Source organism: Entelurus aequoreus, linkage group LG01 (genome assembly GCF_033978785.1).
Source record: "Entelurus aequoreus isolate RoL-2023_Sb linkage group LG01, RoL_Eaeq_v1.1, whole genome shotgun sequence".
In the NCBI taxonomy this organism is placed as follows: domain Eukaryota; kingdom Metazoa; phylum Chordata; class Actinopteri; order Syngnathiformes; family Syngnathidae; genus Entelurus; species Entelurus aequoreus.
Window position 1 is genome coordinate 72,980,185 of NC_084731.1, and position 19,046 is coordinate 72,999,230.

The 19,046-nt window shown below is 40.2% G+C and overlaps 1 protein-coding gene across 2 annotated transcripts in view; it reads left to right on the forward strand.

Annotated features, from left to right (window-relative positions):
* LOC133656886 (voltage-dependent L-type calcium channel subunit alpha-1D-like) overlaps nucleotides 1-19,046 on the forward strand; it is a 205,076-nt gene that overhangs the window by 14,134 nt on the left and 171,896 nt on the right. For both annotated transcript variants that reach the window (XM_062057746.1, XM_062057752.1), the window contains exons 3-7: nucleotides 539-644; nucleotides 6,658-6,797; nucleotides 10,557-10,699; nucleotides 12,463-12,615; nucleotides 16,176-16,372. In XM_062057746.1, coding sequence (XP_061913730.1) covers nucleotides 539-644; nucleotides 6,658-6,797; nucleotides 10,557-10,699; nucleotides 12,463-12,615; nucleotides 16,176-16,372 — 739 coding nt within the window. The remainder of the gene's footprint in view (nucleotides 1-538; nucleotides 645-6,657; nucleotides 6,798-10,556; nucleotides 10,700-12,462; nucleotides 12,616-16,175; nucleotides 16,373-19,046) is intronic.

Consider the following 19,046-nt stretch of genomic DNA (forward strand, 5'->3'; position numbering starts at 1 on the left):
ATGATGATCGCACCCATACTTATGATTAGTCAAATATCATTTATGAATGATGATCACAGACATAGTTATGATGATTAGTCAAATATCATTTATGAATGATGATCGCATACATAGTTATGATGATTAGTTAAATATCATTTATGAATGATGATCACATACATAGTTATGATTAGTCAAATATCATTTATGAATGATGATCACATACATATTTATGATGATTAGTCAAATAGCATTTATGAATGATGATCACATACATAGTTATGATGATTAGTCAAATATAATTTATGAATGACGATCACATACATAGTTATGATGATTAGTTAAATATCATTTATGAATGATAATCACATACATAGTTATGATGATTAGTCAAATATCATTTATGAATGACGATCACATACATATTTATGATGATTAGTCAAATATCATTTATGAATGATGATCACATACATAGTTATGATGATTAGTCAAATATCATTTATGAATGACGATCACATACATAGTTATGATGAAATCTTCCTTAAGAGTTTCCATTCAGACCTTTTGATGTCTTCATACTTCTGTGCATCTTTGCCAACTGTGTGGCCTTAGCTGTCTACATGCCCTTTCCTGCTGATGACTCTAACTACACCAACCTGCACCTGGTCAGTACATCTTCACTTAGTACTACTTAACTGTCTAAATGCCCTTACCTGCTGATGACTCTAACTACACCAACCTGCACCTGGTCAGTACATCTTCACTTAGTACTACTTAGCTGTCTACATGCCCTTTCCTGCTGATGACTCTAACTACACCAACCTGCACCTGGTCAGTACACCTCATCTTGACTTAGTACCACCCTCTCTCATCTTGACTTAGTACCACCCTCTCTCATATTGACTTAGTACCACCCGCTCTCATCTTCACTTAGTACCACCCTCTCTCATCTTCACTTAGTACCACTCTCTCTCATTTGCACTTAGTACCACTCTCTCTTATCATCACTTAGTATTACCCTCTCTCATCTTCACTTAGTACCACCCTCTCTCATCTTCACTTAGTACCACCCTCTCATCTTCACTTAGTACTACCCTCTCTCACCTTGACTTAGTACTACCCTCTCTCACCTTGACTTAGTACTACCCTCTCCCATCTTGACTTAGTACTACCCTCTCTAATCTTGACTTAGTACACCCTCTCTCATCTTGACTTAGTGCCACCCTCTCTCACCTTGACTTAGACCTACCCTCTCTCACCTTGACTTAGTACTACCCTCTCTCACCTTGACTTAGTACCACCCTCTCTCACCTTGACTTAGTACCACCCTCTCTCACCTTGACTTAGTACCACCCTTTCTCATCTTGACTTAGTACCACCCTTTCTCATCTTGACTTAGTACTACCCTCTCTCATCTTGACTTAGTACTTGACACATCTCATTTTTATTTAGTAGTTCTCGCTCTCATTTAGTAATACCATCTCTTATGTTTACTTAGTAGTACCATCTTTGATCTTCACTTAATAGTACCACCCCTTCTCGAGTGTGAAGGTCAATGAGCTGTGTGTGTGTGTAGCTTTAATGCAAATGAGCTGTGTGTGTCATTTGCATAAACAAGTAGGAGATGTTACCATGTCCACGAGGAAGGACATTCCAAGTATGATTACATAAAATTTTATTGGTTTAATAAAACAATTGTGTAGCGAAGCCTGCCTTTTTACAAAGTCAAATGGGAGGATCAGATTGATGAGGTATTAAGAATTATTCCTGATTAGAGTGTTACGACATTCAAAAACAAACAAATGGATCATGAGTAGAGACGGTATAGTTCACATTTGAAGCGATACCGGTACTCAATAGTACCAATTGTTGGTACTTTTAATAAATATTCATTGTTTTTGATAATAAAATTTAATTTTTTATTGCAAGGTCAATAAATAATCACTGATTTTGTCCTGTTTTAAGATCATATTTCTGAGAATCATTTCCAGTCACCAATGATGGCGGGAGTGAATCGTTTATGGTGTGTTGGCTAGTAAGTCTAGTATAAAAAGTATTTGTACTGTAAGTATTGTACTTGTTACACGCCAGCTGTAACTTGCATCTTAGGTGAATATTAGCATCAAGCTAGCACACTTTGGAACCTAACTTAACTACTTTTTCTTTGTTGCCATTGGGGAATGAGTTTGGCTGAGTTTGCTCTCGGTGCTGCTGGAGTGACCAAAGACTCAGCAACCAGGTGTGACGTCACGCGCACCCCAAGTACCCAAACATGGCACCCTTGGATTTGACGTGAATCAGTGCCAAAAAGGTAGCGATCCTTGTTCCAGAGAAGAAATAATCTGCTCAAATATGCAAATCTTGTTTGAAGCATATTTTAGTAGAGGAGGTCCTTTCATTGAAATAACTTTCATCCATCCATCCATTTTCTACCGATTGTCCCTCTTAGGGTATTTTAAGATATGCAGCGAAGCCTGCTTCTCTGTGAGGTGGTGGGCGTGTACACGTGGACTCACCTGGTGGCAGAAATATTGTTGTTGTTTTTTTACCTTCAAAACGTCATAAAAAGCTGCGAGTGTTACAGTACAGTGAGGAAGGAGATATGAAACACCAGGATATGACGTGTGTATCTAATCCAAATACCTAATGTGATGCCATTAACTGGTGAGTGTTACCGGTAAGTGTTGAAGATGTGTGTTGTGAGAGATGCGGAAGTCCAGAGAGGGAAAGGCAGGCTCGGAGGTCCGTGGGCAGGCGAGAGGTCGAGATCCGGGAAGGCAGCAAGAAGTTCAAGGAAAATCCAGGGAGACGAGACACACAACTCGAAGCCGACAACAGAGGGAAGCTGCGGGATGACGACACAGGACACGACGCGATGAGCACAGAGGAGGGAAAACACAGAGAGAGCGATTGCACATGGAAAAACAGCTAGAAACGTGTTGGCTTACTGTACGGGAACACATAGCTACGTTCTGGCATTGGAACCCAGAACGCGCTGGCTTAAGAAGTGGAGTCCTCCTCAGCGTCCGGTGTGTGAATTTCAGATTGAGTGCAGCCGCGAAACGGCCGTGGGCGTGCCTAGATGCGCGCTCAGAGGAGCGCACAGAGGAGCGCACAGAGGAATGTGTGGCGGCAGGAGCTTGAGCTTTAACAGTACCCCCCTCCTTATGCGAGGCTCCTGACGAGCGTCGGGGTGCATCCGGGTGAGCCCTGTAGAAGGTCTACAGTAGAGAGGGGTCAGCAAGGTAGGAGGCTGGAACCCAGGATCGGTCCTAAGGTCCATAACCCTCCCAGTCGACCAAATAAACTAATCCCCTATCCTGTCGACGAACCCTGAGAATCTCTTTAACAGTCCAGACCGGCTCACCACTCTCGAGGACCCTAGGAGGGGGAGGAGCAGGGACCGCCACAGGCTTTAGTTGAGAGACGTGGAAAAACAGGATGTCTTTTCATAGATTTTGGCAGAGAGAGACGTACGGAAGCAGGGTTGATGATAGATTCCACCGGAAAGGGCCCCACGTAGCGTGGTGCCAATTTCTGGGAGGAAACTGGTAGGTGGACTCTGGAGGTCCTTGGCCCGCAGCATCACCTGCTGCCCGGGCTGATAGGACGATGCCGGGATGCGACGCCGGTTGGTGCTGCGGCGCATCTTCTCAGAAGCCCTCACCAGGGCAGCGCGGGCGGTCTTCCAAACGCTGTGGCAGCATTTAAGGTGTGCTTGGGTGACAGGCACCGCCGCTTCGACCTCCTGCTGGGGAAACATAGGGGGTTGATAGCCCAAGGAGCACTCAAAAGGAGACATACCAGTGGCAGAGCTGGCCATGGAGTTGTATGCATACTCCACCCAGGGTAAGAATTTGTTCCATTATGTGGGCTTGCGGGCAGCAATGCAGTGCAGCATGATCTCCACGCACTGATTGGCCCTCTCTGCTTGTCCATTGCTGTGTGAATGATAACCCGAAGAGAGACTGACCGTGGCCCCAATCCCCTTACAAAAAGTCTGCCAGATACGGGAACTTAATTGGGGACCACGGTCTGACACGATGTCCAGATGGATCCCATGAAGCCTGACAACATGTTGGACGAGTAGGTCCGCGGTTTCAGCAGCGGAGGGGAGTTTGGGAAGGGAAATTATGTGTGCGACCTTGGAGAACCTGTCAACGATAATTAGGATAGGGTCTTTAAATTGGGAGTTGGGAAATCCGGTCACCAAGTCCAAAGCGATGTGAGAGCAAGGTCCGCTGGGGATAGGTAAAGGGGACAACAGGCCCGTCCGGGGGCTATGGGCAGCCTTGTTGCAGGAACAGGTGGTGCAAGCGGTGACAAACTCACGAGTATCAGATTCCATGGACGGCCACCAGAAACGCAGTCGGATGAATGATAGTGATCGATGGACTCCGGGATGGCAGGTGAAGATATTGGAAGGACCCCAGTTCAATACCTTGGGTCAAAGTTCCCGTGGTACAAACAGTCTGTCAGACGGTCCGCCGTCCGGGCCTGGGTCAGAGCGTAAGGCCGTCTTGACCAGTTTTTCAATGTCCCACGTCACCATGCCCGCTATTCAAGCAGGAGGAAGGATGGGCTCCGCAGTAGGTATGCTGGTGGGTTCCTCCGTAAATGCTCGGGAGAGGGCGTCAGTCTTCGTGTTGCGGAAGCCTGGTCTGAATGAGAGTGTGTAGTTAAAGCGACTGCAAAATTGCGCCCAGCGCGCTTGGTGGTTATTCAGCCACTTAGCTGAACGGATATGGATGAGGTTACGGTGATCCATCCAAACTAAGAATGGGTGTTTGGCCCCTTCCAGCCAGTGCCTCCACTCCATCAGAGCCTCGTGAACGACCAACCGTTCTCTGTTCCCTGCATCCTAATTTTGTTCTGCCGGTGAGAGGCGCCTGGGGGAAAAAAAAGCACATGGGTGCAACAAATTATCCTGCCTGGAGCGCTGGGAGAGCACTGCCCCAATACCAGAATCTGAGGCATCCACCTCCACCGTGAACGGAGTGTCCGGTTCAGGGTGGATCAGCACAGGTGCTAAACTGAAGCTCTCCTTTAGGCTCAGGAAGGCTGTGCTGGCCTCCTTGGACCACTGGAAGGTAGAGAGCGTAGAAGTGAGAGCATGTGACAAGCCTGGTGGATTGCCTGGGGGCGTTCCTTGAGGGGGAGGCACTGTCACAGTCCCTGCAGTGTCTTGTGTGTCAATGTGTTGTCTGTCTGGGTGTGGTTATGTGTGGGTGGAGTTTGGGTTCCTGGCTTCCCAGTCTGGCACACCTGGCACTGATCATCCCACTCACCTGCCTGCCATCTTCTAATCACCTCCATTCCACAAAAGCCCTGGTCTCCTCACACGGCAACATTTAAACGCTGACAAGATTGTGTTGTGTTGTGTTGTGTTGTGTTGTGTTACATGTGTGTTTAGTGCAATGTCTTGTAGGACTGGTGAACACAACATTTAAAAGCTGACAGGATTGTGTTGTGTTGTGTTACATGTGTGTTTAGTGCAATGTGTTGTAGGACTAGTAAACACAATGTTTAAAATATGACAGGATTGTGTTTTGTTATGTTGTGTTACATGTGTGTTTAGTGCAATGTGTTGTAGGACCGGTAAACACAACATTTAAAAGCTGACAGGATTGTGTTGTGTTGTGTTGTGTTGTGTTACATGTGTGTTTGGTGCAATGTGTTGCAGGACTGGTAAACACAACATTTAAAAGTGGTGGAACTGTGGACCAGCACTGGGCAGGGTCCTTGAGGGTGCATGGGAGTTTGCCCAACCAGTCTACATGTGCTTTGTGGACTTGGAGAAGGCATTGGACCGTGTCACTCGGGAAGTCCTGTGGGGAGTGCTCAGAGAGTCTGGGGTATCAGATTGTATGATTGATGTCACATCTTGGTCCGCGTTGCCGGCAGTAAGTGGGACTAGTTTCCAGTGAGGGTTGGACTCCGATTCATTGATTCTGTTCTTACCTTTTATGGAAAGAACTTATAGGCCCAGTCAGGGCGTTGAGGGGATCCGGTTTGGTGGCTGCAGGATTAGGTCTCTGCTTTTTGCAGATGACGTGGTCCTGATGGCCTCATCTGGCCAGGATCTTCAGCTCTCACTGGATCAGTTCACAGCCGAGTGTGAAGCGTCTGGGATGAGTGCCATCTCCAAGTTGGGGAAGAGATCTTGCCCCAAGAATCAAATTCTTTAAACATTTTTAAAAAGCCTTTTAAGCAAAATTTATTGGGACGTTATGTTTAGTACTTTTAACACACGCCTATGGTTGAGGAATTCACATTAGTTGCATCATTCTGGTCTTGACTTCTGTATGTGTGATGATATGACCTTCAAGATGCCACCTTTAATTCCATTCGAATAATGGGATATTGAGAGTGATTTGGTGCATTTAAAGATTCCTTTTTTCTTTATAAATGAAATAGTAAATGGGTATTTTCTGGGTAGATTCTGAAATGTATTATCTTGTATTTAGTATATGATATGATGATGTATATTTGAAGTGTCCATAAACTGTGTGCTTCTAGGGATGACCTTCTTGCAGAACACACTCTGATATTAACAAAAGAAACAATAATGTCATACAAAACTATGTCTGTCTGTAAATAAAAAAATTGTGGAGGAGTTCATGTACCTGGGAGTCTTGTTCACGATAACAATCTAAAGTAGTTGTGACTTTCTTGCAGGAAACAGTGGAATATGCCTTCCTCATAATTTTCACCATGGAGGCGTTTATGAAGATTGTTGCTTATGGTCTGGTCATGCACCAGAATGCCTACGTGAGGAATGGCTGGAACATGTTGGACTTTGTCATCGTCATTGTGGGGTGAGTTCTTATCTCCTGACAGTAACTTCTTGTAACTTCTGTAACTTCCTGTAACTTCCTGTACTTTCTGTAACTTTTATAACTTTCTGTAAGTTCTGTAACTTCTGTCACCTCTGTATTTCTATGTAACTTCTGTCACCTCTGTAACTGCCTGTAACTTCCTGTAACTTATGTAGCTTCCTGTAACTTCCTGTACTTTCTGTAACTTTTATAACTTTCTGTAAGTTCTGTAACTTCTGTCGCCTCTGTATTTCCATGTAACTTTCTGTAACTGCCTGTAACTTTTGTCATCTCTTTATTTCCATGTAACTGCCTGTAACTTCCTGTACTTTCTGTAACTTTTATAACTTTCTGTAAGTTCTGTAACTTCTGTCACCTCTGTATTTCCATGTAACTTTCTGTAACTGCCTGTAACTTTTGTCACCTCTGTATTTCCATGTAACTTTCTGTAACTGTCTGTAACTTCTGTCACTTCTGTAACTGCTTGTAACTTCCTGTAACTTATGTAGCTTCCTGTAACATCTGTAACTTATTTAACTTCCTGTAACTTCCTGTACTTTCTGTAACTTCTTTAACTTTTATAACTTTCTGTAAGTTCTTTAACTTCTGTCACCTCTGTAATTCCATGTAATTTTCTGTAACTGCCTGTAACTTTTGTCACCTCTGTATTTCCATCTAACTTTCTGTAACTGCCTGTAACTTCTGTCACCTCTGTAACTTCCTGTATCTTCCTGTAACTTCTGTCACCTCTGTATTTCCATGTAACTTTCTGTAACTGCCTGCAACTTCTGTCACCTCTGTAATTTCCTGTAACTTATGTAGCTTCCTGTAACGTCCTGTAACTTCCTGTACTTTCTGTAACTTCTGTTGCCTCCTGCAACTTCTGTGACTTCCTGTAACTTCTGTGAATTCTGTATCGTCCTGTAACTTCTGTAACTTCTTGTAACTGCCTGTAACTTTTATAACTTCTATACCTTCTTGTAACTTCTGTAATTTTCTGTAACTTCCTGTAACTTCTTGTAACTGCCCGTAACTTCTGTATCTTATTTAACTTTTGTAACTTGCATAACTTCCGTAACTGCCGTAATGTATGTAACTTCCTGTAACTTCTGTCACCTCTGTAATTTCCTGTAACTGCCTGTAACTTCTGTAGATTATGTAGCTTCCTGCAATTTATGTAATTTCCTGTAACTTCCTGTAACTTCTGTACATTATGTAGCTTCCTACAACTTCTGTAGCTTCCTGTAACTTCTCTAACTTCTGTAATTTATACAACTTCCTGTAACTCCTGTAACTTGTGTAACTTCCGGTAAGTTCTGTCACCTCTGCAACTTCCTGTAACTTCTGTCACCTCTGTAATTTCCTGTAACTGTGTGTAACATCATGTAACTTGTATAACTTCCTGTAACTTCTGAAACTTTTGTAGCTTCCTGCAACTTCTGTAGCTTCCTGCAACTTCAGTAGCGTCCTGCAACTTCTCTAATTTCGGTAAATTTTATAACTTCCTGTAACTTCTGTAACTCCTGTAACTTGTGTAACTTCCTGTAACTTCTGTCACCTCTGTAGTTTCCTGTAACTGTGTGTAACTTCATGTAACTTTTATAACTTCCTGTAACTTCTGTAACTTATGTAATTTTCTGTAACTTAAGTAATTTTCTGTAACTTCCTGTAACTTATGTCACCTCTGCAACTTCCTTTAACTTCTGTCACCTCTGTAATTTCCTGTAACTTCCTGTAACTGTGTGTAACTTTTATAACTTCCTGTGACTTCTATAACTTCTGTAACCTCTGTAATTTTCTGTAACTTCCTGTAACTTATGTCACCTCTGTAATTTCCTGTAACTTCCTGTAACTGTGTGTAACTTCATGTAACTTCAGTAGCTTCCTGCAACTTCTGTAACTTCCTGTAACTTCTGTGAATTCTGTATCTTCTTGTAACTGCTTGTAACTTCTGTAGCTTCTTGTAACTTTATACCTTCTTGTAACTTCTGTAATTTTCTGTAACTTCCTGTAACTTCTGTACCTTATGTAACTTCTGTAATTTTCTGTAACTTCCTGTAACTCCCGTAACGTATGCAACCTCCTGCAACTTCCTGTAACTTCCTATAACTTCTGTAGCTTCCTGCAACGTCTGTAGCTTCCTGCGATGTCCTGTAACTTCCTGTAACTTTGTGTAACTTCTGTAGCTTCCTGTAACTTCCTTTAACTTCCGTCACCTCTGCAACTTCCTGTAACTTCTGTCACCTCTGTAATTTTTTGGAAGTTCCTGTAACTTTGTGTAACTTCATGTAACTTCTGTAGCTTCCCGCAACTTCTGTAACTCCTGTAACTTCTGTCGCCGCTGCAATTTCCTGTAACTTCTGTCACTGCTACAATTTCCTGTAACTTCTATCACCTCTGCAATTCCCTGTTACTTCTGTAACTTATTTAGCTTCCTGTAACTTCTATAACTTCCTGTAACTTCTGTAATTTTCGGTAACCTCCTGTAACTTCTGTAATTTATTGTAAGTACGTGTAGCTCTTGCAGCTTCCTGGAACTCCTGGAACTTCATGTAACTTCTGTAACTTCCTGCAACTTTTGTAACTTCATGTAACTTCTGTAACTTTTGTCAGCACTGCAATTTGCTGTAACTTCTGTAGCTTCCTGTAACGTATGTAGCTTCCTGTAACGTCTGTAACTTCTTGTAACTGTCGGTAACTTCTGTACCTTTTACAACTTACTGTAACTGCTGTAATTTTCTGTAACTTATATAGCTTCCTGTAACTTATGTAGCTTCCTGTAACTTCTATAACTTCCTGTAACTTCTGCAATTTCTTGTAACTGCCGGTAACTTCTGTAACTTTTATAACTTACTGTAACTTATGTAACTTCCTGTAACTTCTGTAACGTCACCTCTTTAATTTCCTGTAACTGCCTGTAACTTCTGTAGCTCCCTACAACTTCTGTAACTTCTGTAGCTTCCTACAACTTCTGTAACTTCTGTAACCTCTGTAAGTTCCTGTAACTTTATGTAACTGCTTATAACTTCCTGTAACTTCTGTATCTTTCTGCAACTTCTGTAACTTCCTTTAATTTCCTGTAACTCCTATAACTTCTGTCACCTCTGCAATTTCCTGTATCGTCTATAACTTCTGTAACTTCCTGAAACTTGTATAACTTCCTTTAATTTTTGTAACTTCTTGTAACTGCCTGTAACTTCTGTAACTTTTATAACACCCTGTAACTTCTGTAATTTTCTGCAACTTCCGGTAACTTCTGTAACTTCTGTCACCTCTGTAATTTCCTGTAACTTCCTATAACTGCCTGTAGCTTCCAGCAAATTCTGTAACTTCTTGTAATTTCCTGTAACTTCTGTAGATTCCTGTAACTTATGTAACTTTCTGTAATTTCTGTAACTCCTAACTTCTGTATCTTCTTGTAACTCCCTGTAACTTCTATATCTCCCTGTAACTTAAGTACCTCCTGTAACTTCTAACTTCCTGTAATTTCTTGTAACTTCCTTTAATTTTCTGCAACTTTCTGTAACTATTGTAACTTCCTGTAACGTTTCTAACTTCCTGTAACTTCTGTTACTTCCTGTAATTTATATAACTTTCTGCAACTTTCTGCAACTTTCTGTAACTTCCTGTAACTTCTGTAACTCCTGTAACTTTTCTAACTTCCTGTTACTTCCTGTAAATTCTGTAACTTTTCTAACTTTCTGTAACTTCCTGTGTGCCAATGAAAGTTTCTAACCAATGAACCGTTGTGTCTTCCAGTTTGTTCAGTGTGGTCCTGGAGATGATAACCAAAGACGGTGAGTCAAGCGGCCAATCAGGAGGCAAACCTGGGGGGTTTGATGTCAAGGCCCTCCGAGCCTTCCGTGTCCTCCGCCCCCTTCGCCTTGTCTCAGGAGTTCCCAGTGAGTTGACAAAACATGTTTTGTATTTGGATGGAAGGTGCCAGAATGATACAATAATTGTCATCCATTTTAAATGTCTCACAATATTACAATTAATATTAATGTACAATTATTTGTGAAATTTACACCGTTTAAAAATGTTTTTAATAAACTTTTGTGTGTTTGTAGCTTTAATGCTAATGAGCTAGTACTGAGTGTGTATCTCTGAAGTGTGCACTTTATCCACTTAGGACATGTAACGCCTCACAAAGTAATTCACTACTACGAAGTAATGAGGAGCTCATGTTCACTTCATCATCCTTTTGCTCTATTCACTATTTGTATTAACTTTTATTAATATAATAATAATAATAATAATAATAATATTATAATAATAATAATAATAAATATTTTATTAGCCTTGCACAAATTTGTTATTTAGACACTTCTTTGTTTATTGTTTACATTGTACAAATTGACCACATACACCAATGTAATATATGTCATATATCACATACAACAATGTAATATATGTAATTTATCACATACAACAACATAATAGATGTCATTTATCACATACAACATCGTAATAGATGTCATTTATCACATACAACAATGTAATAGATGTCATATATCACATACAACAACGTAATAGATGTCATATATCACATACAACATCGTAATAGATGTCATATATCACATACAACAATGTCATATATGTCATAAATCACATACAACAATGTCATAGATGTCATATATCACATACAACAATGTCATAGATGTCATATATCACATACAACAACGTCATAGATGTCATATATCACTTACAACAACGTAACAGATGTCATATATCACTTACAACAATGCCATAGATGTCATATATCACATAAAACAATGTAATAGATGTCATATCACATACAACAACGTAATAGATGTCATGTATCGCATACAACAACCTAATAGATGTCATGTATCACATACAACAACATAATAGATGCCATGTATCACATACAACAACATAGTAGTCATTTATCACATACAACAACGTAGTAGATGTCATATATCACATACAACAATGTAGTAGATGTCATATATCACATACAACAATGTAATAGATGTCATATCAAATACAACAATGTCATAGATGTCATATACCACATGCAACAATGTCATATATCACATACAACAATGTAATAGATGTCATATATCACATACAACAATGTAATAGATGTCATATATCACATACAACAATGTAATAGATGTCATATATCACATACAACAACGTAATAGATGTTATGTATCACATACAACAACGTAATGGATGCCATGTATCACATACAACAACATAGTAGTCATATATCACATACAACAACGTAGTATATGTCATATATCACATACAACAATGTAATAGATGTAATATCAAATACAACAATGCCATAGATGTCATATACCACATGCAACAATGTCATATATTATTTACAACAATGTAATAGATGTCATATAGCACATACATCAATGTAATAGATGTCATATATCACATACAACAATGTAATAGATGTCATATATCACATACAACAATTTAATAGATGTCATATATCACATACAACAATGTAATAGATGTCATATATAACATACAACAATGTAATAGATGTCATATATCACATACAACAATGTAATAGATGTCATATATCACATACAACAATGTAATAGATGTCATATATCACATACAACAACGTAATAGATGTCATATATTACATACAACAACAGATGATGCATGTGTGCAGGTCTCCAGGTGGTGTTGAACTCCATCATCAAAGCCATGGTTCCTCTGCTGCACATCGCTCTGCTCGTCCTCTTCGTCATCATCATCTACGCCATCATTGGTCTGGAACTCTTCATCGGCAAAATGCATGCCAGCTGTTATACCATCAAGACAGGTGAGTACACTTCAAGTACATTACCACACCGGAGCTACATCTTCAGTACACATTAAGTACACATTTAACCACACCGGAGCTACATCTTCAGTACACATGAAGTACACATTTAGTACACATTAGCTACACATCAAGGTCACATTAGCTTCACAATAAGAACATATTAGTTACACGCTAAGTACACAGTAACTAAACATTAAGTACACATTAGCTAACTATTAAGTACACATTAGCTACACAATAATTAGTCATTTACATAGTACATATTAAGTAGATGAACTGGTTCCGACTATGGTGAACGCAGGCGGGATTTGCTGCTTCCACCTGCGTAACATCAACCGCCTCCGCCTATTTCCATCTGCGTAACATCAACCGCCTCCGCCTACTTCCACTTGCGTAACATCAACCGCCTCCGCCTACTTCCACCTGCGTAACATCAACCGCCTCCGCCTATTTCCACCTCTGTAACATCAACCGCCTCCGCCTATTTCCACCTGCGTAACATCAACCGCCTCCGCCTATTTCCACCTCTGTAACATCAACCGCCTCCGCCTATCTCCACCTGCGTAACATCAACCGCCTCCGTCTACTTCCACCTGCGTGACATAAACCGCCTTCGCCTATTTCCACCGCCTGCGCCTATATCCAACTGCGTAACATCAGCCGCCTCCGCCTATTTCCACCTGCGTAACATCAACCGCCTCCGCCTATTTCCACCTGCGTAACATCAATCGCCTCCGCCTATTTCCACCTCTGTAACATCAACCGCCTCCGCCTATCTCCACCTGCGTAACATCAACCGCCTCCGTCTACTTCCACCTGCGTAACATAAACCGCCTCCGCCTAATTCCACCGCCTCCGCCTATTTCCACCTGCGTAACATCAACCGCCTCCGCCTATTTCCATCTGCGTAACATCAACCGCCTCCGCCTATTTCCGACTGCTTAACATCAACCGCCTCCGCCTATTTCCACCTCTGTAACATCAACCGCCTCCGCCTATTTCCACTTCTGTAACATAAACCGTCTCCGCCTATTTCCACCTGTGTAACATCAACCGCCTCCGCCTAGTTCCACCTCCGTAACATCAATCGCCTCCGCCTATTTCCACCTGCGTAACATCAACCGCCTCCGCCTATTTCCACCTGCGTAACATCTCCCCCACAAACTCTTCCATCAAGTCCAACTAGTCTTTGGTCTCCCTCACAGACTCTTCCATAAAATCCAACTATTCTTTGGTCCCCCCACAAACTCCTCCATATACGTTTGTAGTCCAACCAGTCTTTGGTCTCCCCCTTAAACTCCTCCATAAAGTCCAACTAGTTTTTGGTCTCCCCCACATCTCCTCCATAAAGTCCAACTAGTCTTTGGTCTCCCCCACAAACTCCTCCATAAAGTCCAATTACTCTTTGGTCTCCCCCACAAACTCCTCCATAAAGTCCAACTAGTCTTTGGTCTCCCCCACAAACTCCTCCATAAAGTCCAACTAGTCTTTGGTCTCCCCCATAAACTCCTCCATATAGTCCAACTACTCTTTGGTCTCCCCCCACATTTCCTCCATAAAGTCCAACTAGTCTTTGGTCTCCCCCTCAAACTCCTCCATAAAGTCCAACTAGTCTTTGGTCTCCCCCACATTTCCTCCATAAAGTCCAACTAGTCTTTGGTCTTCCCCACAAACTCCTCCATAAAGTCCAACTAGTCTATGGTCTCCTCCATAAAGTCCAACTAGTCTTTGGTTTCCCCCTCAAACTCCTCCATAAATTCCAACTAGTCTTTGGTCTCCCCCACATTTCCTCCATAAAGTCCACCTAGTCTTTGGTCTCCCCACATTTCCTCCATAAAGTCCAACTGGTCTTTGGTCCCCCCACATTTCCTCCATAAAGTCCAACTAGTCTTTGGTCTCCCCACATTTCTTCCATAAAGTCCAACTAGTCTTTGGTCTCCCCCACAAACTCCTCCATAAAGTCCAACTAGTCTTTGGTCTCCCCCCTCAAACTCCCCCGTAAAGTCCACCTATTCTTTGGTCTCCCCCAAAAACTCCTCTGTAAAGTCTCCGTAAAGTACTCTCACATTCAAGCTAAGCATTAATTATAAATAAATGATAAATGGGTTATACTTGTATAGCGCTTTTCTACCTCCAAGGTACTCAAAGCGCTTTGACAGTATTTCCACATTCACCCATTCACACACACATTCACACACTGATGGCGGGAGCTGCCATGCAAGGCGCTAACCAGCAGCCATCAGGAGCAAGGGTGAAGTGTCTTGCCCAAGGACACAACGGACGTGACTAGGATGGTAGAAGGTGGGGATTGAACCCCAGTAACCAGCAACACTCCGAATGCTGACACGGCCACTCTACCAACTTCGCCACACCGTCCCTAATTACACATTAAGTACAAATTAGCTACACATTAATTACACATTAAGTACAAATTAGCTACACATTAATCACACATTAAGTATACATTAGCTACACAATATCTACACATCAAGTACAGATTAGCTACACAATATCTACACATCAAGTAAACAATAGCTACACAATATCTACACATCAAGTACACATTTAATTACACATTAAGCACACATTAAGTACACATTAGTTACACATTAAGTATACATTAGTTACACACTAGCTAGCGCAGGCTGGTCTCCATGGTCTTGTCGGCATGTGGTGAGGATTGCGGTTTTGATTTGAACGGGTGGTGCTGGTTGTCGAGGGTATTGCAGCCGTTGTTTGTTTGTTTGTGGTGGGTCTGGTGCGAAAGGGTGGCCGGTGTTGTGGTGTGTGGCAGTGTGTGTTGTGGTGTGTGGCAGTGCATGCTGTGGTGTGTGGCAGTACGTGTTGTGGTGTGTGGCAGTGTGTGTTGTGGTGTGTGGCATATCATGACAAATACTGTATGTATTGTTGCATTTGATGACATCATGCATTTCAAGTTATCATGACATATATGTATTGTTGCATTTGATGACATCATGCATTTCAAGTTATCATGACATATATGTATTGTTGCATTTGATGACATCATGCATTTCAAGTTATCATGACATATATGTATTGTTGCATTTGATGACATCATGCATTTTTAAGTTATGACATATACGTACTGTTGCATTTGATGACATCATGCATTTAAAGTTATCATGACATATATGTATTGTTGCATTTGATGACATATACGTATTGTTGCATTTGATGACATCATGCGTTTCAAGTTATGACACATACGTACTGTTGCATTTGATGACATCATGCATTTCAAGTTATCATGACATATATGTATTGTTGCATTTGATGACATCATGCATTTCAAGTTATCATGACATATATGTATAGTTGCATTTGATGACATCATGCATTTCAAGTTATCATGACATATATGTATAGTTGCATTTGATGACATCATGCATTTCAAGTTATCATGATATATATGTACTGTTGCATTTGATGACATCATGCACGTTATGCTAACACAATATAATACTGCATACTGTACACAATAACACTTGATCTGTATTGTTTATAAAGTGGATAATTGCTCACGACATTTCTCTCAGGTGTGCTGGCAGAAGAAGAGCCGAGGCCGTGCGCCGTGTCAGGAAATGGCCGCCATTGTGTGCTAAACACCAGCGTGTGCAGAGAAGGCTGGCAAGGTCCCAACAACGGCATCACCAACTTTGACAACTTCCTGTTTGCCATGCTCACCGTCTTCCAGTGCATCACCATGGAGGGATGGACCGACGTGCTCTACTGGGTGACAACAATCACCTTACAGCTACACAACTAAACACTTCTTCAACAACAAACACCTTACATGTACACAACTATACACTTCTTCAACAACAATCACCTTACACATACACAACTTTACACTTCTTCTTCAACAATCACCTTACACATACACTATTATACACTTCTTCAACAACAACAATCATCTTACACGTACACAACTGTACACTTCTTCAACAACAATCGCCTTACTTATATACAACTATACACTTCTTCAACAACAACAATCACCTTACACATACACAACTATACACTTCTTCAACAACAATCACCTTACTTATATACAACTATACACTTCTTCTTCAACAACAATCACCTTACACATACACTATTATACACTTCTTCAACAACAACAATCACCTTACATGTACACAACTATAAACTTCTTCAACAACAATCACCTTACACATACACAACTATACGCTTCTTCTTCAACAACAATCACCTTACACTTACACAACTATACACTTCTTCAACAACAATCACCTTACACCTACACAACTATACGCCTCTTCAAAAACAATCACCTTACACATACACAATTATACATTTATTCTTCAAGAACAATCACCTTACACATGCACAACTATACACTTCTTCAACAACAATCACCTTACACATACACAATTATACATTTCTTCTTCAAGAACAATTTTTTTACACATACACAATTATACATGTATTCTTCTACGACAATCACTTTACACACACACTATTATACATTTATTCTTCAACAACAATCACCTTACACAATACACATTTATACATTTCTTCTTCAACAACAATCACCTTACACATACACTATAAAACATTTCTTCAACAACATTCACCTTACACATTCACAATTATACATTTCTTGTTCAACAACAATCTCACCTTACACATACACAATTATACATTTCTTGTTCAACAACAATCATCTTGCACATACACAATTATACATTTCTTCTTCAACAACAATCACCTTACACATACACAATTATACATTCTTTATTCAACAACAATCACCTTACACATACACAATTAATGAATATTCGTATTCAACAACAATCACCTTACACATACACTATTTATGCATTTCTTATTCAACAACAATCACCTTACACCTTCACAATTTATGCATTTCTTATTCAACAACAATCACCTTACACATACACAATTTATGCATTTCTTCTTCAACAACAATCCCCTTACACCTACACAAATATACATTTCTTCTTCAACAATCACCTTACAAATACACAATTGTAAATGTATTTTTTAACATCAATCACCTTACACATACACAATTATACATTTCATCTTCAACAACAATCACCTTACACATACACTATTATACACTTCTTCAACAAACATCACCTTACATATACATTATTATACACTTCTTCAACAACAACCACCTTACACATACACTAGTATACACTTCTTCTTCAACAACTATCACCTTACACATACACAATTATACATTTTTTCTTCAGCAACAATCACCTTACACATACACAATTTATACATTTCTTCTTCAACAACAATGACCTTACACCTACACAACTATAAACTTGTTCTTGAACAACAACAATTACCTTACACATACACTATTATACATTTCTTCTTCAACAACAACCACCTTACACCTACACAATTATACATTTCTTCTTCAACAACAATCACCCTACACATTCACAATTTATACATTTCTTCTTCAACAACAATCACCTTACATATACATAATTATACATTTCTTCTTCAACAACAATCACCTTACACATACACAATTTATAAATTTCTTCTTTAACAACAACCACCTTACACCTACATAATTATACATTTCTTCAACAACAATCACCCTACATATACACTACTATACATTTCTTCTTCAACAAAAATCACCTTACACATACATAATTATACATTTTGTCTTCAACAACAATCACCTTACACGTACACAATTAATAAATTTCTTCTTCAACAACAATCACCTTACATTTACACAATTATATATTTTTTCTTCAACAACAATAACCTTACTTATACAATATTATACATTTGTCCTTCGACAACAATCACCTTACACATACACAATTATAGATTTCTTCTTCAAAAAATATCACCTTACACATACACAATTATACATTTATTCTTCAACAATCACCTTACACCTACACAATTATAAATTTCTTCTTTGACATCACCCTACATATACACTATTATACATTTATTTTTCAACAACAATCACCTTACACATACACAATTCATACATTTATTCTTCAACAACAATCACCTTAAACATACACAATTCATACATGTATTCCTCAACAACAATCACCTTACACTACACAATTAATTATTTCCTGTTCTACAACAATCACCTTACACATACACAATTATACATTTGTTGTCCAACAAACAATCACCTTACACATACACAATTATACATTTATTGTTCAACAACAATCCCCTGACACATTGTTAGATTCCCGTTGTTTGACTTACAAGCTCCTTCCTGCGAGTCGTCTAACTCCAGCACTCCGTACCACGGGTCCTGTTCTACTCGGTGCAGACGGGGTCCTCCTCGCTGCTCCACCGACGTAGGCGCTACTCTGCTGGATGGCGAGGCAATGCGCCTAGCTCTACTACCCTGT